This window comes from Festucalex cinctus, chromosome 13 (genome assembly GCF_051991245.1).
Source record: "Festucalex cinctus isolate MCC-2025b chromosome 13, RoL_Fcin_1.0, whole genome shotgun sequence".
Lineage (NCBI taxonomy): Eukaryota > Metazoa > Chordata > Actinopteri > Syngnathiformes > Syngnathidae > Festucalex > Festucalex cinctus.
Window position 1 is genome coordinate 8,438,139 of NC_135423.1, and position 22,974 is coordinate 8,461,112.

Below are 22,974 nucleotides of genomic sequence, written 5' to 3' on the forward strand. Positions count from 1 at the left end.
TCCTTTTCCATGTATTTTTTTATTTTTAACAAATACTTGCACAAGTTAGAAATACTAATAATATACTATAATTATACGACTGCTTTTTTTTATTTTATTAAAATGTGCAGCCAGTTTGCATTTTGAAAATTGCATTGATTTAAATTTTATTAGTTGATCATTCAGTTCTAATTTCGATTCTTCAATGACCCTAACATACAGGTGTGTATTTTTATTTTTATTTTTTTAATCAAGATGGCAGACTGTGTATATTTGTAGAACAAAGGAAGCACACCTTTTTGCAGACTGCGTGGTAGCCTGCAGGCTAAACGTTACGTCATGCAAAAAGGTGTAAGATTTACTCCATGTCCACTAGAGATCGCACGCTCCCTTTGCAAGCCTCCCTTGCGGTCGTGGAAATCGATGACGTCATCAGGACTCGTGAACTGCAGTGAAACCCCAGTTCACCTGAGCTCCGGGTGCAGGAGTGGAGCCGTCACTTACCTTCAGTGCCGATTGGTGTGGGTTCGCCTCCGCGCCTGGGAGACCATGTAAGTTTGCGTGCGTGCGTGTGTGTGAGTGAGTGAAGAAAAAAAAAATATTTAAAAAGGGGAAAAAACCCAGCTCACCTTCATAGAAAATGGTGATATACTAAAAGAAATTGAATAAAACGTATGCGAGAGAGAGGGGTACAAATCCTGTTTCTAATTTAATAACGAAAAAATAACAATGGCATACAAGCTGTTGCTGTTGTGAAATTCTTTTCGCGCCTCACGACTCGTGATGACCCAATCTGATGCGGCACTAAACTGGTACGGCAACTCCACTTGGCCAAACTATATCGCCGCAACATTGAACTGCCTCGATGCCTCCGCTTGATTACAGCGGAAATGGAAAACATCATTTGCCGATTTGTTCGAAGTTTTCTTTATATACTTAACGTGGAAAACAGGTCTTTTTTGTGTTTATTATTAAATTAGGTAATTGTTTAAATGTCAAAATAAAATTGTAAAATTAAATTGAATATTAAAGAATAGGTGTAACATTTTCAAAATATTCTATTAAATAATCGGAGATATACAGATTGTCCATGATGAACAACAACACAAGAAGAAGATGAGTGAATTATTTTATTACAGTATTCAAAAATATTTTATTTTATTGTTTAAGACTTCATCTACAAGTAGTGTCCACCACACTCGTCTGTCCTTTTGAAAAATGAAACATGGTCTTTGAGCAAAAGTGCTAGCCCTCATGTATAATTATTTGACATTTTTACACCGGCTGTTTAAATAAAATTTTAAAAAGTAAATATATGTTTTTCCACATATAAACTAGAAATCCCTGATCCCAAAAGTATAATAAATAATGGAATGTCTGTTTTACTTTACTACGCACATGCGAAGTACAGATTCATAGCGGGTTAGTTCCGTGTGCATATTTTGATCAGGAGTGTAAGGACTCTAGTTCCCACAATGCTTTGCGAAAGAGGCGGTCGCGTGCCTGTGGTGCTGAAACTGCTCGTGCTTCAGTTGTTGCCACGACACGTCCCCGCGAGCATCACCTCGCAGCCGAGCTAGCTTCCATCGGGGAGCCGATTCCTACAATGGCGCCGCCGCTCGCCGTCGCATTTAGCTCCAAATAACCGTTTGACGTTCGTACAACTTTTGTCTCATTTCCCCGTCGTAGCATAGCATACGCCTCGCCGCTCCGAAGCGCATCCTTTATGCACAGCACGCTGCTCCGGTCCTCCGAGCACCATGGTCCGCTCCATCCCCGCTCACTAGGCAGCATGGAAGCCAAGCAACAACCGATAAAGAGCCTCAAAAGCTACCCGGAGACCGGCGGCCGGAGTCTGGCAGCGGCCGCCAGTGGCGGCGGCGGAGGAGGAGCAGGAGACGGAGGAGGGGGCGGCGGGTGTCGAGTCGGCCTCTCAGCGGAAACGGAGATGGAGACGAAGATCCAGAAAGCCGTTGACTTCAAGGCGGAGGGCCACCGCTGCTACAAGGAGAAGAAATTTCGCGAGGCGATCGGCAAGTACCACCGGGCGCTGCTGCAGCTCAAAGGGGTGCACGTCGCCGCCGACGGGACGACCGGCGGCTCCGAGGTCAACCTGCTGAGCCAGCAAGCCGCCGCCGAGCTCACCGAGGAGCAGCGGACAGCCGTGGAGAGCACCGAGATCGAGTGCTACGACAGCCTCACAGGTCAGTCAGTCGCCTTCCGGGCACGACCGCTTCCAACCCGATCACAGTGGCGGGCTGGCCGCTGTACGCGTGCATGCTTCCTTTTACGGTTCATTGGGTTCACGTTGGAATTTTTATTTTTTATTTTTTGAGTGAAATATGTCTACTCTATCCAGAGTCGAGTTAGACTTTTGGGGGCAACATTCACATATGTGTATTTTTTTGTATACAATAAATAAATAAATATAAACTATAATGCAGGTGCGTTTAAGATAATTATATTATCTCCTGTGCTAGATAAAGTCCTTCTTGAGCCATATTAATATTTAACAAGTGAATCTTACTTTAATTGATAAGAACGACTTTAGCCGTTGTTGGTTCGGCATATTCGGTATCACCGAAATGGCTGCTGTCTGAAAGCTGGTATTTTTGATCAAAACTGTTTGTTTTCCTCACACATCCTCCTCTGCTTTATCTTCCTTTACAATGCGTGAACTAAGTTGTTTTTTTTGCCTCTTCCTGAATGAAGTTAATACTACGCAGTAAAAATAAATTGAAATAGTCCATTAAATGATAAGGCCCGCTCAAAATGATTATAATGGATTAAGCACTTTGAGTTTTTAAGAGTGAGAATTATGACTAACTAGTAATTCTTTTAACTCGAAGCAAACTTTGTTAAACGGGAAGTCAACCAAAAAAAAAAAAAAGTAGATTCTGCACCGCTGCCATATTTCATAGTATTTAAAGCATAATATGAAGATTGAACATGTTGCACTGCACTCTTTCAAGTGTTGCTTTAAGAGCCTGATTGGAAGCAGGCAGAAGTGATGGGAAGCGGGTGCACTTAGCGTACGTTATGACAATAACAAAAACATTGCTTCCACTTATAGAACCTCAGCTTTTTTTTTTTGTGCTGATTATTGTCTCATCTGCACATCAATTATTCATTGTTACAATTTTACAGAATAGCACTAACAGATGAGATCTGCAAAAAGCAAATGTGGGCATGCTGGACTGAGAAAAATGCAAGCTGAAAAATTTGGGGGTTAAAATATTCAGGACTGACACACTTCAGTTAATATAACCAGCACCGTGGTGAGTGAAATGACACAATCACATGCCCACAAATTTGCAAATACCTTTGAATTTACAGTATTCGGAACTGGCTCGTGCCCACGAAGTGGGCTCAACCTGGGAGAGGAAAAAAATGACATCGCTGTCCTATGAGGACTATTTGCACTGGACTTTACGACAGTAGTCCGGCATGCCGTAAAGCGCTGCTACTTGGTTAGTAAGGCAACTGCCGCACGAGTGTTTAGTGCCATTATTGATTTTGCCGCTCGTGCTGGATTGTACTGTTTCTGAGCGACAATTAAAGCATTTCCTGTTAACTACAAACACTTGTGCGGACATTAGATCACTTTACAAACTCAACGGAGCCACAAGCGATTTCAACCAACAAACAACAGTTTGCTCACCTCTGGACAGCAAGATTTATGTTTCTCGTACTTCCTGGTTTGAAAGTGATGGACGAAATTCTTCCCTGTTTTTCGTGATGACTACTTCGGGAGTAGAACGACCACTTGAATTATTCCTTTCCTCAAAAGTTCTCCGGGAAAAGGGCACTCATTGGGATTTGGCGATGAACTTGAGCTGAACCAGTGACTTTTTACCGCAGAACAAGTCAAGTAAGCCAGTTACGCACATGCGCGTTGTCAAAAACGCTGCTTGACTGACAGCTTTTTTTGCTATTCAAAAGGCAGAAACACAAACAATGTTGTCAGAACTAACAACTTGATTTCTCCTTGTGCATGCACGAAACAAGTTGACGGCTTCTCCGCTCCCCGCGAGGAAAACAGGACAAAATATACAGGAATTTAAGACTAATCAGTATTTTAGAGGACACGGACAGATAAATATTTTCAATGATTTTATTTTGAAGGGCTTGGTCATGCACCGCATTAATAGCTTATTATGACTGCATGCCACTGCTGGCAAGTAGGAAAGTAGTAAGTGGTGCCAGTGACATATGCTGAAGTAAGATTTGGACTGGGAAATTAACATCTTGGTATATGGGGGAGGAGCTAAATTTTGCTTGTTAGTTTTCGCCACATCTACATGAGCACGTCCAGTATATTTTGAGAGATGATTTCAAGAGATGAGCAAAATGGGGATCAGGGAGTGGGGAAAGGGGATTGGTCAGTGTGAGGGGGGGGGGGCAGTGCGCAGAGCAAGAGGAGGAGTAGAGGAAGAGGGGGAGGGGAGTGCCACACACACTCGACAGGGGGGCATATTTACCATGGCAACCAGCACTGTGCCTTTTCCCTTTTGCTTGGAGTAATACTGCTCACGGCCTCCTGCCACCACTCTTGCTATTACAAATTCACTTCATTCATAGAGGAACGAACACAATGGTAGGATACAAATCAACAATCAAGCCATTGATTCATTTTTATTTTTTTCATAGTCATTTTTACCAGGATGGTAGAAGACAGCGCACTGGATGAGTGGCAATACAAATATTTCATTTACTTTACAAATAAAACATATAGTGATAACCAAATGAAATCAAACGTATATCATAACAGATGCATACGAATCTCCATTTGACAGGAATGGGCCGGCTCACAAACAGTGAAAATGTGTTTAATTGATGTCCATTACAAATGTATTGTAGAAAACCCCCCGGAATAAACCAATAAGTGTTTTCTATGAGAAATGGGCTTGCCTCCCATTTTTTTTTTTTTTTTTTTTAATTAAAAGAAAATCCGCAGGTGCCGAACCGCAAGTAGCTATGCGGGCTTCCAATGTCATACATTCACAACTACTATAAGTGACTCGTGTAAACTGAAGTAATAGTCATAATTTATTTTTATTTTTTTGCAGAGGACAAAAAAAAATGATACAAAATGTGTTTCTTCAAGCATTGTAACACGGCCACATGCTTTTCACGAGCCCATCCTTTGAGACTTGGGTGTGATTAAGGGCTATATAAATAAACCTGACTTGACTTGACTTGACTTGACTTGATCTAGGGTGTTTCCCATTACGTGTTAGCATTAAGCTAATGGACTTTCATGGCAGTTCTGCGCTTGTTTTGAATACACAACGTGTACTTTCTTTCAAGTTTAGTTTAACAGTAAATGTAAACAGCTTGAAGCCTCTTTTCGGAACAATTGTTCACTATCTGTCAAACTTAACTCTTAGCTGGGAACTAAATTGAAATTGCAGCCATCATCTAGCACTTGTATCTCAAAATTTTTGTACATTTAGAACAGATGTAAAATTTGCGATCAATCGTGAAGTCAGGTGATTAAGTACAATTACAAATTTTAATCTCCTGACACCGCTAGTTAAAATCAAACAAACAAAAGGAGGATTGCCAATAATAATAAAAATAATAATAGCATGTCCTCTGTAAGCTTCCATATTATCAGCTGTTACCCTCATTTTAGCACTTAAAGGGATACTTGACTCATTGAACAATTTTCAACAGTGAAAAGTTAATATTTTGTCCAGAATGAATTCGATAACCTCGTTATTTTTCATGTACAATTAATACATTTAAAAAGTAATTTTTCTATTTGTTGTCGACTGATGATGACATCACCTGTGCTGAGGAAGTAAGTAACGGCCAATCATGGCTCACCTGTTTTCTGGGTTTGGTCAATAAACTGAGCCATGATTGGTTGTTACCTACTTCCTCAGCACAGGTGATGTCATCATCAGTCGACAACTAGTAGAAACTTTTTAAAGGTATTAATTGTACATGCAAAATAATTACGTCAATATATTAATTATAGACAAAATATTAACTTTTTACCGCTGAAAATGGCTCAATGAGTCAAGTATCCCTTTAAATCCTTCAAGGCATTTTAGAGAACCTTTCAAATTATAATTTTTAACAGCTTGTGGTCAACATGTGTTTGGACCGCAGCCTTCTTCACAGAGGCGAGAAGCTGCCATGATGACAATATTCCACATTCTCCACAACCTCCGGGAGCGTTTGGGGAATCGCGTAACAGCACGCACAGCAGGTTGCCCGCTGGTACAGTCGGCTGCGTGCATTCGGCGGCGGAGGCAGGCCAGCGCATCGCATCGCAAAAGTCCTCCCTCCCTTTCATCTCCCGCCAACCACCTCACTAGGGGGTGTGCACGAGAGCAAAGGAGAGATGAAACGCAGGGCAGGCTACATACGATGGGTTGCGGTATGCTTGTGGGGTAGAAAGGAGGAATTTGAGGTGCCATTCAAGGGCAAGAGAAGGTGGGGGATGGTTGGGGAGATGAAAATGAAAATGAATCGCTTCCTGTGCACAGAGCAGGATGGCGAGCTCGCTGTATGCCAGCCAGGGCTGCAGATGGCTCGTCACCCTCCACTTTGCCCACACTGTACTTCATATTCACTCCACAGATTAGGCCCACATTCAATAAGGGGGGCAGGGGGCGAGCGCCAAAGGATCCGAGGGGGCTAAAATAAGAGACGGCGAGAGAAAACTGGACACATCTCTTAAATATGATGATGGGATAATCCCCTCTTAGAGGGGAGAAGGAGTCAAGGCGCAAGCTTGCGCTCCGTCACCTCCAAACAAGCCATCCAGAAAAAATGATACTGATGGACGGGTAAATACATTTTGAAATCATCTCACTGGGCGGCAGAGGAATTCATGGCACATGGCCATGTTGACAATAGTACGAGAGTAGCGCACTGCGTTTAAAGGGGAAAGACAGGAGCTCATTTGATTGGCCGTGATTGAAGTTGCAATCATACCAGATCAATGCAGGCATAGCCAGGCAGTGCTCGCGTCCGATGGGAGTGGCAACGCCGTACCAGACTGCAAACAGGACTGCATTCAGTCAGTCCTCCCTCAAACGTCAATTCAAAATGCTCTTAACTGGAACATGTAAAGCCCTTTTCACACTGCACTCGCTCAATGTGAAATTGTCACACGGCAACACGTGACGGGTTGCCAGCGCGCCCATATTCGGAAGTGCTGGCGTAGCAGCCTACCAGGAGGAAATGGAGATGTTGCCACTTCTTAGACCACGCCCCCTGGCTGTTAAATGTAGTGTGCAAAGGGCTTATCAGAAGGCGGCCATTTTGCCACTTGCTGTGGAGTGAAAATGACATCACAGTTGCTCCAACCAATCTCAACTCAGTTTCAGAAAACCGGTGAGCTGTGATTGGTCGTTGCCTGAGCCCTGAGCAACTGTGATGTCATCTTCAGTCAGCAGTTTGCAAAATGGCCGCCCTCTGAGGTGGGTAAAAACGGCTGGATGTCCAGATTGACTACAACTTTAGGAATCAGCATACATATCCATCCATCCATCCATCCATTTTCTTAAAGTGGAGAAAGTTGCCACACACACAAAAGACAATAAGTCTGTGTTGTGTCCACCAAATGCCTTTTGGTGATCAGTCAAGCAAAGAGCAGTAAAAAAAAAAAAAAAAACTACATCAATAAAAGCTTTTTTTTCCATGCTTTATTAAATTGCGCTTAAATGCTTTTTGAATATCTGTTTTGACTCACAATGCAAAAAGTAAGCTGGCACTAAAGAGAATATACAGCTGGCTTAAATAAGAAAACAATAGCCGGGCTGGGCCTGTTCTTCATCCTCTTGAGCAGCATGAATTCACCACACCCCGAAATATTACCCACAATGGTGGACAGCATTAGAGGAATCATCCGTGATGTAGCTTCCTTATTGCTATCAATATTTAAGCAGATGAGCATTCATCCTGAGTCAGCAACTATTTTGGGAGTGGCGGACAATGGCAAAGAGTGGAAAGTGCAAACTGACTCGACTCCAATATTGGACGAGAGGCTGACATTTATTGCTTTATTTTAACCTGCTTTATTTATTTCTTTTTATTTTATTTTATTTATATTAACCTCTGCCAGCCGAGAAAATTGCTTACATTGTGTATTTATTATACATGTTTGTTGTAAACGGTCATTTGATTATTCTGTTTTTGGATTATTTAATTACTTAGAACGTTTAATACATGTTTTTCAATAAATCTACATTATTTTATTGTTTTTTTGTAACTATTATTTATTATTATTTGCATAATTTTATTTTGCTAGTATTTAACATTTAAATTTTTTTATGTGTCTATTATTCTGTTTTTGAATTATTTAATGACTTGTAACATTTATTACATGTTTTTCATTTAATTGTTTTATATACATTAATTTATTATTTTATTTCGCAACTATTATGCATTATTATTTGTATAATTTTATTTTGGTAGTATTTAACATTTTTAAAATTTTATGTGTCTAATTTGTCTTTTGATTTTGCTTTTTGAAATTTAAACTCAGAAATAGTGCTGTGTGATTGAACTTCTCGTTTTATTTTGGGCCTTTTGTTGGCAGTAATCATGCTGTACAGTATTTGACAGAAAGAGTCCTTTTGTGACTTGACTTGACTTTTGTGTACATAGAAAAAGTCATATCTTTGAGCTCCGTTCATGAAAACGCTCGCTGGCTCACTTGGCTCAAGTAAAATATGAGATAATGATCTCTTTTGACCACAGAAAAACAGGAAAATCACAACATAATTCCTCTCTGGAAACGTAGCAAAATAAAAACAAAATCCACTGACATTTAAACAAATTGCTCAAACAAGATTGCAGTGTGCCATTACGTTTTTTTTTTGTTTTTTTTTGTCATGACACGAATGGCATAAGTATTTCCTTTTGGGTGACAGCGGAAGTAGAAACGGCTGCGAAATTGGGGTGCAAAGGCGGCAAGCAAGCGCACGATCGTTCCGAGTCACGTCGCAGCAGACGAGACGTCGTGATCACGATTTCATGATAACGAGCAACGTGGCTCGGAGGGCGAGAGCTATTCTTAGCAGGGGGGCCAGGAGAGGAGAGGCCAGGCCGTCCGCTCGGTCCTAGCGCGCTGACGTCAAATTCAATCATGTCCTGTCCCAAAAAAAAAAGAGAGAGCATTTTGTGAGGATCATAGTGCATCAGGCACTTGAAAAGCAAGACTATGTGACTTTTGTGTAGTGGATGCTTATAAGGCCATTTCCTTGTGGGTGAAAATCGAACTCCAAGCCTTCTTCAGTTAACAAAAGATCATCAACCTCATGCCTCAATCCATTTCATTTCAAAAATAGAACTGTAGCTCCACGCCCACCCATTTTATTGGCCCACTGTGAATCATAATCAGAATCATAAATGAAAAACATAGCCCACATCAGAAAGTCTCAAAAAATGGCATCTGTTGAAAGATAGCACGTTATTACATTTTTATTTCAAGGGATACTTGACTCATTGAGGCATTACCAACAGTACGAAGATCATATTTTGTCTAGAATTACTGTCGTGTGATAACTTTATTATTTTTCATGTACAATTAAAACCTTTCAAAACACATTTTCCACTTGCTGTTGACTGAAGATGACATCACCTGTGCTGAGGAAATAGCTAGCAACCAAACATGGCTCAGTTTCGTGACCAACCCAGAACAAAAGGTGAAGTTTTTGAAGGTTTTGAAAGGTATTCATTAGGGATGTAATGATATCCTAACACCACGATATGATATTATCACGATATGAAGGTCACGGTACGATAATTATCACGTTATTGTGGGGGGTTGGCGATATTTAAAAAAGATTACCATATTGTAAAAATAAATAAATAAATAAATAAAAAGATCTCATACTAAACAAAAGCACAATATTGTGCTTTTGTACATAACAATGCATATAAACCACCTACAATCTCTAATAACAATATTGAGGCATTTACTTGCTAATGCAAGCACACATTAATTGCTTAACAAGCAAATTAGGTTCCCCTTCATCTGACAATTAGCATAGATTTTAAACATAGGCCAAAACATCCCGAATAAAAATTAAATTGCACTAATAAACTAGCCACTAGAGGGTGCTAGGACTGCACAAATGGAAATCAACCTGACTTTTTTAACAAATGTGTTCCTTGTAAATATTGTGAACATGAGGACGACAATATTGTGGCGGTTTTAATATCACGATATTGCCCATATCGTTACATCCCTAGTATTCATTGTACGTGAAAAATAATGAAGTTATCAAAATCATTGGAGGCAAAATATGAACTTTTTACTGCTGCAAATGTCTCAATGAGTCAAGTATCCCTTTAAAATGTAAGAAAAGTGAAAAACTGGTAGCGATAGCTCTCAACTCAACTTTATTTGTAAAGCACTTGAAAACAAGCATTGCTGTATACAAAGTGCTGTACATGAAACATAATAAGATAAGTCAAACAAGTTGTCATAATAATGAGTCCAATTTTATGCATTGATTACATTTGTACGTATTTCAATGGGAAACATGAACGGAGTCACAAAAGTGCTTGAGTTCTCCTGGACTTGTTCCAATCAACTGTCTGATGCTGTGAAATTTGCAAGCTGGGAGTGAGTGAGTGTGAACAGATTCAGCATGAATTCAGGGCTCAAGCATGAATGAGTGAGGAAATGAGGATGCGCCTGTGGGGGAAGAGTGATGGCTCTCGCTTCCTGCGCAACTAATTAGCTCAGGTGATAGGCAGCCGACTAATCAGCGGGGGCAAGGAGTGTCTTAAAATGAGCCGGATTGCCAGAAGAGGAAATGAGTTCAGAACGTCAGGAAGTGGGAAAGTCATCTGGCGTGAGAGCTGGTCTTTTGCGTCTCCCTCCTCCCTTCATGGGTTTTGTTGCCTCGTTTGCCTCAATCCTTCTCCACGTTGTGTCTCGTCTCGCAGCAGCTCATTTCATTGCTCCCAGACTTTGAGCTGCACCTTCATGAAAACCAGTCATGGTGAAGACTCGACATGATGCCGCAGGCCAAGCCGCCGGGTATCAAAATGCACACCCGTGTATACACAACGTAACCGACACACTCATTATACAAGCAGGAATCATTCTGAAGTCAAAAGCAACCTTTTTGCTGTGCTTTGTATCACAAAATGTTGCTCTTTGTTTTCGTCTCATAGTCTAAACGAGGGATTGGCAACTTAAATGCTGAAGGGGATCACAAATTAATTTTTTTTTTTATCAGTGCCACTGGGAGCTCACATAGGACCACACTTGCTAACCAGATGTATGACAAAAATGATCATTCAAGGACGGCACAAAACTGCTGAACAGCAAACCAACGTCAAGTTAACTCCAAAATCTTCATATTATACTTATTAGGTACGATGTCTCTCCTGCATATTATTCCAAATCAACAACAAAATATTAGGCCTACTCATATAAATGGCAGTATAACACTGCTTTAAGTGCAACTAAGTCATGTCTGCCATCTAGTGGTGAATGGTGATATTACAACTTAAAACTACTTAATGCATATTCGGAGTTTGGCATCTGTGAATGTTGCACATTTTCGTCTTTTTTTTGTAAAATTTTAAAAAAATCTTGTTTAATGGGATACTTCACTTATTTAGCCATTTTTTTGCAGTCAAACATTAATATTTTGCCTATAATATATTTGATATTTTCATTTTTGTCCATGTACAATCAGTATCTTTAAAAACACATTTTGCAACTTGCTGTCGACTGAAAAAGACATCACAGGGGCTCAGGTAACCAACACAGCTCAGCTTGTGAATGTCACATGACCCAACCTAGAAAACAGGTGAGCTGTGATTGGTTACCTGAGCCCTTGTGATGTCATTTTCAGTCGACAGCAAGTTGCAAAATGTATTTTTAGGTACTAATTGTACGTAAAAAATACCACAAGGGGCACAATTCAACGTGACGTCACACTTGAAGCGTCTATTCTGATTGCGGATCGTCTTTACGTTTTTCACCAAATGCACTTAGACATTTTGGCCCATTTGCTTGAAGAAAATCAAAGCTCTAATTTTGCTGAAGGAATGACAGCTTAATTGTACCTTCTGCGATCTAGCGGAAGACGATTTCATTTTTCAACCTGTTACTATAGCTTGCTAGCATACATAGATAAATAACGATGCATTACTTGCAGTAAATAAAAAAGAATGATGTTTCTTGGCTGCTCTACTGAGTGACACGGTTGTGATATAAAGTCATCACGATTCACGACATTGCTCAAACAGCAAATCTCTTGCACACGACTGTACATTCATACCATCATCCCCTCGAACATTTTCAGTAGCTGGACAATAATTAGTCGGCGCCAGTCAGTGTTGCTGCATCCCATTAAACCTCGGCTCACTCTTCCGTCACCGCACTCACATCAGGTTCCTCATGAAGACAACAAACCTCCCTGCCTCGCTCACTCCCTTTGTGCGGCTTCACGTCTCATTAGTCGTCCTTTTCCGTCGCAAACTATCCTGAAAAATGTCGCTTTTTCAATTAACACAAAGCCCAAGCGTTTCTGATGCATGGCGCGGTTATTTCGGGTGGAATTGCCTCACTCGGAGAGGTCGAAAGGGTCGTCGCCTCGCCGGCTACGAGGATTTATACTTTTCATTCTCGGCCGTCGTCTTGTAATGATGGCTGTAAACATCAATTATTGATCAGCTGCTGTGAATTACCACGAATGTGAATGTACATAAGGCCAAGTCCAGCAGAACATTGAAGAAAACGTATTGTGCATTTTTTTTTTTCTTCTTCACAATTTGAACGAGTTTGTGAGGGTTGATTGTGTGAGTTAGACGCGGCCCCCAAAATGATGAGGAAGACAGGTAGTACGTTCAATTAACTTTTTGACTGCCAAATATTATCCAAAAAACAACTGCAACAATGCCAGCCGATTTCGAGCATTTTCACAAACAAAATATTGTAAGCTACGACTACATAAACATAAAAAGTATGTTTCTATCTTATTCTATTCTTTAGTAATCACCATTCAAAAATAGGTAATTTGAGTGACATTGAAAAAGTACATTTTTGCACAACAGACACTATTTTTTCTTTTGTTTATTGATGCTCTGTGAATTAGATTTAATGTGACAAAGGCTTTGATCATTCACATCATCCTTAAAAACGTTCAATTTCATCATATCAGTCGTATTTCATTTAATTTCATATACCGCGAGCCCATTGAAAAGAGATACAATGCTGCCATCTGCTGGCCATAGTTAGTGGGTGTTTTTGATTCCACAACCCATTGAGCAGGCAGTGCTGCTCAAGACATTGCACTGCCCATTGAGGAAAAAAAAAAAATCCCTCAGTAAACGTCAATTAACGTTTATGGCGGCATTCATTAGGATTTTAGCATACGTCATTAAACGTTTTTGGCGGTCAAAAGGTTAATGATACAAACACAAAAAAAAGTAGCTGTGTGAGGGTTGAGTGTAGGAGCGGTCCAAGGCTGGCAGCAAGCAGGTGACTTATTGACAGGGCTGGATCGGGTTGGAAAAGGGACTCGGGGACCAATCTTCCGGAGGCACCGTTGCAAGGCTAAAAGAACACAAAAATCAAACAAGGGCAAGACACTCCAAAAATAATTTTGCTATGCGCAGTCAAGGTAGCCAAAATAGCAGCGGTTGCATGTAGCAGGAATCATTTGGTGCGAGACGAAATGCTCGACTTTTGTCGTCATGTTCCTGAACCATCCCGGAAAACAGGCGACCAATTGTTGAGCGTGTCACACTACACGGGTGACGCTAAGTCAAGGCAACCCAAAATGGTTTACAACATGCCCCGTTTGTCCGCAATGCGTCTGTAGAACCAAAATCGGGCGATTTCTTGTCGTCTGACCAAGAAAATAAGTCTCTGACTGATATTCTTTGCTCAAAACATCAAAGCAAAAAAAGTTACATGTTGATTCTTTCAAACAAGCACATCACTTTGCTTTAGAAAATTAGCTAGCTCAATTGACCTGATGCTAACATATGAAACAAAACCCCATTGGGTTAGCTTTCTCAAAGGAGCAGGAAGTTTTGGTTTGGTGCTCTGTTTTTGTTTTTTTGTTTTTTTGCTGACTCACTGACCTAACTTGATAAACTTAAAGGTTAACTTAACTAGACAGTTCCTGTCATGTGCGAAATTTGCAATCTTGGCATGAACCGTGTGTAAAATATGCACAGTTTACACACAATAAATAAGTCAATAAATACGTTTATTTGAATTTACCATATCGTCTCTGCTATGTGAAAAATACTTATGTCCATTTTTTTTTTCAAATTTTTGGGATGTTTGCAATTGCATTCAGTTTTATTCCAAAAACATACAAAGAAATAAAAGGAAAAAATGGACATAGGTGTTTTTCACATAGTTTTGCATCGTTCTGTGGTGGCATCTCGTCGAATGGTGGTTCGCTTCTGAAACTGCTCAGATTTCTTTCCAGGCATGATTGAGCCTCCCGTCTATTGCCTGCCCGCTTGTAATATTACTCGTCATAAAAGGCACCGACACACTGTCTCCAAGTATGGCACAGGGTGTACTTTCACGGATGTTGCTCTGCTTTTTAATGTGTGCGCGCGTGTGAAGGTGTGTGGTGATGCTTTTTTTGGTTGTGGAATTTTTAATCCTTACAGTACATACTGCAGTCCGACTTGTGGTTCAAATATAAAATGTTACCAATAAAACCCCAAATCTGCAAATTGGTGACCACACTGTTTCTTCGCTTCTCTGAGCTGACTCACCAAAGTGTGGTATGCAAAAGAGTCGCTGGTCAAAGGCTTCAAGTCCGCACTTGTGTATATAAAAGCTGTAACTTATGTAAAAAGGACTGAGTGTCATGACTCGGGTCATGCAGGAGTAAAATTTGGGTCATGTGGTCACGCCTGGGTTAAGTTTGAGTTGAGTTCATGACCTGTTGTGTGTGATGTCGTGTCTGTTTTGTACTGATGTTAGCATCATCTAGTTTTAGGCTATGTGATGTCAAGAATCTTTTTTGTTATGTGATGACATATGATGTCAAGAATCTTTAATGCCATGTGATGTTATGTGGTAACAAGAATCTTTAATGCTACGTGATGATAGGTGATGTCAAGGATCTTTAATCGCGTTACTGGATCAACAGCCAATCAGATAATTCCATGTCAGTACTGGGACCCACGTGTCTAGCCACAACCAATGGGATCGATTTTCTGTCTATATAAGCTGTCTTAGAAATGTGTGTGGTTGCCGGATTATTACTCTCTGTTCCTCTGTGCTTCTCCGCAGCCCAAGGGGGCTTGACGTCTCGTGATTGTCGATGCATTCTCGTTGTTTTTCGTTTAGTCAAGTTATGTGAATAAATAGTTAAAACCTTATTTGTGTCTGCGCTTTGGGATCCAACCCTTCAGCACAGAACACTGAGCTCCATAATGATGTCTCCTCACTTGATAGAACATTTTGCTCTTTGGCCTCACTCACCTTGTCTTACATTAGCTTTTTGGACGCGCACACACACGCGCTTACACTGACGGAGGATGACGGGTAGGGCAGCAATAACGGCTTTTAACACACTGCTCCTCATTGTAGAATCCCATCAGTCTTATCTCATCTCATGCTCCTGAGCCCCCGAGGCGTCTCCCACCACCACAGCCCTGTCCCTCGCCATCGCACGCCCCCCCTTGTGTCTCTCACTCCCTGACTCAACCTGCCTGCCAGCTAATCGTGCCTGACTCACGTTGCTCACATCACAGAGCTGTCTGCGTGTGTGGCAAGGGCAGACGGCGAGGAGAGAGGCCGGATGAGACCGAGGTTCAAAAAGACACACCAGGACCAGCGAGTGCAAATGGAAGGGAGCTATTTTGACATTTGACAAACGATTAGGACACGGAGCGACGGGTGGAGAGATGGAAAGGCGAGCAATAACGAGGGGAAAGCTGAAAGTGGAAACCGCGGCGGTCGTTTCAAACGTTCGGCGGACTAAAAGCTCTGCGTGCGTTTGTATCTTTACTAATGAAGTTATTTGGGGCATTAGCTGATGTGAAAGCTGCTGCGGTCAATCGCTGCTACATTTGTTGGATCGAAGAGCTTGAGGAAAAACAAGCGCTGCTGACTTGGGCTTGCAGTCAAGTACAAAAGAGAGTCTGTGGAAAAAGTTACCTTTGAATGGTGAGCAAATCAATTAGAATGCTGATACAAAATTGCGCAATAGGTAAGGCACGATCAATAGTGTAACATAAGGTGTGATGAGACACAATACAGCATGGTTACCATACATACTACAAGATTATAAAATACTGTCGAGTATGACAGAAGAAGAAAGAACAACAACAAGATATTTGTGGAGTGTAGGTGCCTATCAGAATGTAGAAAATGGTATTTATTCCCCCCCCTCGCCTGCCCGGGGTTGAAAACTGCTAACGTGGCTTTTGATGTCTTTTCTGGTGTGTATTGTCTATTGATAGTCACCACACCGCCACCCTGAAGATGGATTGTGCACTATTTTGCTGTGGTTCTATATAAAAAAAAAAAGAAAAATGGCTGATTTCACCTCTTAACCTGTGACTACTGCCAGTTTGCAACTTATCTTACGCTAGCTCTGTTGCTAACATCCTTGTCTTTATTTTTATTTTTCCTGTTTGCAGCTTGCCTGCTGCAGTCTGAGCTGGTCAACTACGAGCGAGTGAAGGAGTACTGCCTGAAGGTCCTGAGTCACCAGCGGGACCACTTCAAGGCCATGTACCGCGCCGGCATTGCCTTCTACCACTTGGGCGACTACCAATGTGCCCTCCGCTACCTGCGAGACGCCAACGACCGCGAGCCTGCAGGTGAGCACGTTTGGGATGCTATGAATGTATTTGATGTTTGAGACATTTCATTACTACTGCCTTCCTAAGACTGAATTTGAATCTTTTATGTATTAACGTTTAGACTATTTTAATGAGTGAATATATTATAAGCCGAATTTCGTGATACTTTGCTGTGATATAAAGCAACAGAATGGGTCAAATTTTGACTTTTTTAACTATGTAATTTTATTTATATATATATATATATATACATATATATATATTTATAATGCTACGATTGAGTATAGGTTATTAAAGTATAAAATATTTTTCAACCAAATACCTTTTTCAAATATTGATCTTCCATTGAATAATCATTAGTTTTATAGTGTCATGATTGGGTCATGCAAGGATTATGTTTACTGTCATGACTAGGGTCATGCAAGGCTTTTGCTTACTGTCATGACTAGGGTCATGCAAGGGTTATGCTTACTGCCATGACTAGGGTCATGCAAGAGTTATGCTTACTGTCATGACTTGGGTCATGTAAGGGTTATGCTTACTGTCATGACTAGGGTCATGCAAGGCTTTTGCTTACTGTCATGACTAGGGTCATGCAAGGGTTATGTTTGCTGTCATGACTATGGTCATGCAAGGGTTATGCTTACTGCCATGACTAGGGTCATGCAAGGGTTACACTTACTGTCATGACTAGGGTCATGCAAGGCTTTTGCTTACTGTCATGACTAGGGTCGTGCAAGGGTTATGCTTACTGTCATGACTAGGGTTATGTTTGGGTCATGACCGTGAGTTCAAGTGTCTGTTTTGAACTGATGTAACCAGCATCTAGTTTCAACTGGTAAGACGCTATGTGATGTCAGAAGTTATGTGACGTCAGGAATCTTTAATCTCTTTATCTGGTCAACAGCCAATCAGATAATTCCATGTCAGTCCTGTTACCCACATGTCTAGCCACAACCAATCAGATTGAGTCATTGTCTATATAAGCCTGTCTGAGAAGGGTGTTTTTGCCGGATTATTACCTCTGTTCCATCTGGCCACCTGTTCCTCTGTTCCTCAATGCCTTCTCGTTGTTTCTGGTCTAGTCAAGTTAGTTCCTTGCCTTTTGATATTATGCTAATAAAGCGTACAGCTAATTGATGTCAAGACAGTAAGGGTGTCACGATTTCGATTTTTTATCGAAATCGATCGAAATTACGTCACGATTTCGAGCATCGAAATAGAAGAGAGGACACACGATTCGATGCCCCCCCCCCCCCGCGCCCGCCGCCACCGCCGCCACCGCCACCTCCCAGGAAAGCAAATGAGACGCAGCCATTCAGCTACTAGCTAACGGCACTTGTTAGCTGACTTCTCCTGCAGTCATGATGGCAAGCGCGGACAGACACAGCAATGGTGCTTCAAGCCGCTCCCGCTTCTCTCGTCACCAGTTTGGAAACATTTTGCGTTCCCGGTGAGTTATGTCGACAACGTTCACGTTGTCGATAAAAAGACCACAGTTGCAAGATATGCTATGTGCGCGTACTGTACTCGGCCACGGTGTTACGCCCGGCTCGTCAAGGGGAAGGGAAGTAACACAATAACAGAAAATATAGAGTAGATAAACACGGGTCGACTTTAACATCTGAGTAGTTTTAATTGAAATTTCAGGCAGGGGTTTGACAAGGGAGTGAAAGTGGAAGGTGAACAAATAATAACTGCATTTGACAGAACTGACAGAACGGAGGAGAAACAACAATAACCAATAGGGGTATAATACACGGATACACAATAGCGTCGCGCTGGCACAGTCGTCCAATCGGAGTGTCGCGCTGGCACAGTCGTCCAATCGGAGTGTCGCGCTGGCACAGTCCTCCAATCAGAGTGTCGCGCTGGCGCATTCAAACTGAAGTACCATTATACGGGCACCAGCCGACACAAACACACACATACATACTAGGGGAGCGGAGCCGGCGGCGGGACATTTACGCAGGCATCACAAAGATTTAGATTTATCAAATTCAACTAGAAGTGGGAAAACAACGGTCCAACCAACTATTTCATCCTCATTTACAGTGAAACTTCCACACACTTCAGCTCGCGCGAAACGCCAGATCCATAGGTCTATTTATAGCAGCAGACCTGCAGCCTTGGAAAACGCTGGATTCAAACATTTAATTAGTGTACTTGAACCAAGCTACAGTATGCCCAGCAACTGTAAATGTTGGGATATAGTTTGTTCAGGCTGTATTTGTTCCATGACTTTGGATACAATATATTTTTTGTTGTTGTTGCACATTATTTTAAGAGGAACGCACAGCACACTGTTGTAACCAAAAACAGTCAATAGATGGCAGGCACCCACTGTGACTTTTTGTTTTTGTTTTTTTATTTTTTATTTTACACTTCAGTAAGAACAAGACGGTTAACTTTATATTGTAAATAAATTCTTTGAATTTGATCATTCCTGCCTAATGTCAATTATCATATATTACATAAATTTACACAAAAATAATATGGAAATTGCATCACCTATATGTAGCCGATCTTTTGAAATAAGATTTACTGTACAATGAATAGAACCAATGATCATAGACTAGCCTTAGCCTACAGAAGCATATGCCTCTGTGTTATAAAGTGGGGGAGCGGAAAAAAAAAAAATCGAAAAAAAAATCGAATCGTGACCCCAAAATCGAAATTTAAATCGAATCGTGGAGTTGGCGAATCGTGACACCCCTACAAGACAGTATGTGCAACCGAGAGATGTTGAGGGAGAAGCGAAGTTGGTTCCTGGCTTGTTAGTGGAACTTGCCGAGTCTTGTACATGTGCACTTGCTGTGCATTTTTTCAATTACATTGTATTTTTTAATTTTTTTTAAAATCACGATATTGCACTATTTTCGAGTCCCGCTCACTGGTTCCCCCACTTCCTGCCAGATACCAACGTGCTGCGCTACATCCAGCTGACGGAGATGAAGATGAGCAAGAGCGGCCAGCGGGAACGAGAGCTCGGCAAAGAGACGCAAGGCTGACCTGCCCCCCTCCCCGTTTGGAATCCTGCAACCACCGACCGACCGACCCCTACCCAGCCCCAACTCGGTCCAACCGTCCTCCATCCTCACCATTCATGTTCCCTCCACAGGACACACGCACTTGCAGGAGACGATCTCAACTTCCTGTTTTTCCGACTCCTTCCTGCCTGTTTGTCCCTCAGGTGCTGTGGCTCTTTTCTTTCTTTTTCCTAGACACAAAAACAAACAAACTGCTGTAATATAAGCCCACCCCAATAGAAACTCGAGGAACATGGACATTTGTGTGATTTAGTCGATGTTTTCAAAAAGCGTTCAATTTTCTCTCTCTGGGGAGAATATCCGGGTGGTGTGTGTATGGAGGCCCTTTGGAGGGTCGCCATTGGCTCTTTGCGACACATATCAAGACCATCGTCCGATTTGATTGTACATGCAAACCACCTGGGAGGGCTCTCTCATGCCCTTTAATCACACTTTCTTGGACTTTTTGTTTTACTTTCCAATTAAGGGCTAATTTGAGTGTTTGTAATCTGTTTTTAACGTCCATCTAAACCAGGGGTGGGCAAAGCATTTTGATCCAGCCCACTGAGAAGAGTCTTGTTGCATTCATTCAGCTGTTTTTTTCATACTTATGTGATTCATTTAATTGTATTTATTTATGTTTATTTATAATTCCATTTTATTTATTTATTTTATTGTGGGAATGCTTCAGCATTCCCACATATGTTATTGTGATTTTTATTCTCCACACTTAACAACTCCCACATAATACTTCCAATTTACACTGTTCAAATTTCAACTAGCTTCAAAAATTCACGCCTCCCGGGGTATATATCGCCTGATACCATACTACTTACAGTATTTGCACAATTTTAAACATTTAATATCAACTTTTCCCCATTCATTTTCAATAGGACAGACATTGAACTTTTTCTAAGTATCACTTTCCACGCCCACTTCCATACATATAACTTATCATCATTACCAGGTGTCTGATACTGCTCGGTGGTACAGTTAGTCAAGTGCATTGCCCAGTAACCAGGAGGTCATAATTTCATAATTTATCTCTCCATTTACTTCATAAGCATAGCCACATACATTTGAATCTTAGCATTCAGCTATAAATGAGCATTCAGTTTTCAGCATTCCCACGCAATTTCTCCAGAAATTGCATTTAGTCTCGTTCATTTTAGGGCTTGACTACTTTAAAATTGGAAAAAATAATTGGCCAATTTATGCTGATTGTTATTTTTTTCCTATTAATTAGATAATGAAATTAACACCCCATAATTCACATCGTTGTTGTTGTTGTTATGAACAATTTTATCGATTATATTTGTTTTCAATGACTTGGTCGAGTAATCGGTTATCAGAATGCGACAAATATCAGAATCGGCATCGGTTTAATGCCCTAATGAATTGATCTCATTTAATAATGGGTGAAATGTAAATATTTATGTATGTATGTATGTATTTATTTATTTATTTATTTATTTAGTTATTTATTTAGTTATTTATGATATTATTTATTTTAAATAATAATAATTCTGTATAAAAATATCATCTCAGGTGGATGCCCAGGGCCAACATCCCTTTTGCACGCTATTGGTCACATCTACGTTCAACTTTTAAAAATTGATCGCACTAAATAACTGGTCCATTCACCATTGCAATGAATTTGTTTTTTGAGCACAAACTTTTGCCCACCCCTGATCCAAAGAGCGTATTCGTCCGTAGCCTCGTTGTCGCTATCAGGTTTGCTTCTGTTCTGTCTTGAACATGTTGTCCCAAACAACTGCCTGAACCGTCCCCGAAGCCGTTCAGCCACAGGGTGGTTCCTGTGACTGTCCAAGCCCCTTTTTCCGCCGGAACAATCCTGAAGATTGCATCGTCCCGAACAAACACTTCCATGGACAGTTCCGTTCAATTGAGCGAAAGTTGAAATATGTCTTTACGTGCAACTGGTCATTGGCACAAAAAAATGTCGGGGACTGTCGTGCTTGAAAAATATCAATGATGTCATCAATGAATCAACTTCAACTTGACTTTCATCTCATTATAGTTGAGTACAACCAAAATCTTTCGTGTTCAACCCCGATCACACCAACCGATTGATTTTATTTTATTTGTTGATGTCTTGTGCGTGTTTACTGCTCTTATAGCGCGTAGTAGGGATTGTACAGACTCGTCGACTTAATTACAACGATGTTTAGAGCTTGACGTCGACTAGTTGCTAATCACGGAGGAGCCCGTACTGAGTGAAATGATTCTGTCACCTGAATTGATGTTTTATGGTTGTTTTCACTTGATGCGCAGATTTGGTGAGTGTGGGAGAAGCGGTAAGGTGTGAATCCAAACTTGAGCAGGATTTTGAATAACTGCTTTTGCCTGTCTACTACAGCGGACGAAGAGCAGGGAAATCTTCCAAAGAGGTGCGTAATTATTTGCAAACATGGCACAATCCCACCACGCAGAAGCCGCTGCTGTGGTGGGCGGGCCCGCAACGTGGATGGGTTGTTTGTCCCGTTCGGCCACGTTGGCGTTAGCGATGAGCGTTACCTGACTGCCGAAAGCACACCGAGCGGGAGGATTTTTATTTTTTTCCTGGCCTTCACCCGGTCCACGTTCATTCATGTCTTCTAACATGCTACGTACGTCCTGTATAAATTCAGTGTATAAACTGTCCATTGTCAATGAATATAGATTATTGCAAATCATTCCCTCCTCCTGTGACTTTTTTTTTTAGTCTATTATGGTACTGTAAGGAGTAAGCGGTTAAGAAAATGGATTATGGTACAGTACAGAAAAAGTGACTAGTTGGCATCGACTTGACTAAAAAAAAAAAATAAAAATAAAAAATAAAAATAAAAAATAAAAATAAAAAAATCTGAAGTTGCGCAACCTCTAGCACCTATGTGCCTTGAGATATGAGTTTAATTCATTCCATGACCAGGGTTGTAACTCAAAACATTTGTCACTCATATCAGCTTTTCCCACTGAAATGTATAGAAATGCCATTTATCCGTTAGTCTCCCCCCGCCTCGAAAAAAAAAAAAGGAAATTAGCTATTAGAAGAGTTAAATATTTTGTGCATCATAAATAAATGATGTGATTTGATTCATTGTGCTGCTCCTTCTGGTATTTCCATCTTAGCCACCAGGAGGCAGTGCAGTATAATACTGTCATGCAGACACAAACAAAGAAGAACACT

At 41.0% G+C, this 22,974-nt stretch overlaps 1 protein-coding gene across 1 annotated transcript; it reads left to right on the forward strand.

Annotated features, from left to right (window-relative positions):
* The first annotated feature begins 401 nt into the window (after positions 1-401).
* Positions 402-22,480, forward strand: ttc9b (tetratricopeptide repeat domain 9B). Its single transcript, XM_077541192.1, has 4 exons — positions 402-530; positions 1,669-2,183; positions 16,591-16,773; positions 19,672-22,480. The coding sequence occupies exons 1-4, from the start codon at positions 403-405 to the stop codon at positions 19,764-19,766; spliced, it is 921 nt and encodes a 306-aa protein (XP_077397318.1). The 5' UTR covers position 402; the 3' UTR covers positions 19,767-22,480.
* The last annotated feature ends 494 nt before the right edge of the window (positions 22,481-22,974 follow it).

Excerpts from the sequence above, each read along its gene's own strand:
- ttc9b (XM_077541192.1), top strand. The coding sequence starts at position 403 with ATGACGTCATCAGGACTCGTGAACTGCAGTGAAACCCCAGTTCACCTG. Across the intron at positions 531-1,668 it reads CTCCGCGCCTGGGAGACCAT|CATAGCATACGCCTCGCCGC; the intron begins GTAAGTTTGCGT and ends TCCCCGTCGTAG. Across the intron at positions 2,184-16,590 it reads GTGCTACGACAGCCTCACAG|CTTGCCTGCTGCAGTCTGAG; the intron begins GTCAGTCAGTCG and ends TCCTGTTTGCAG.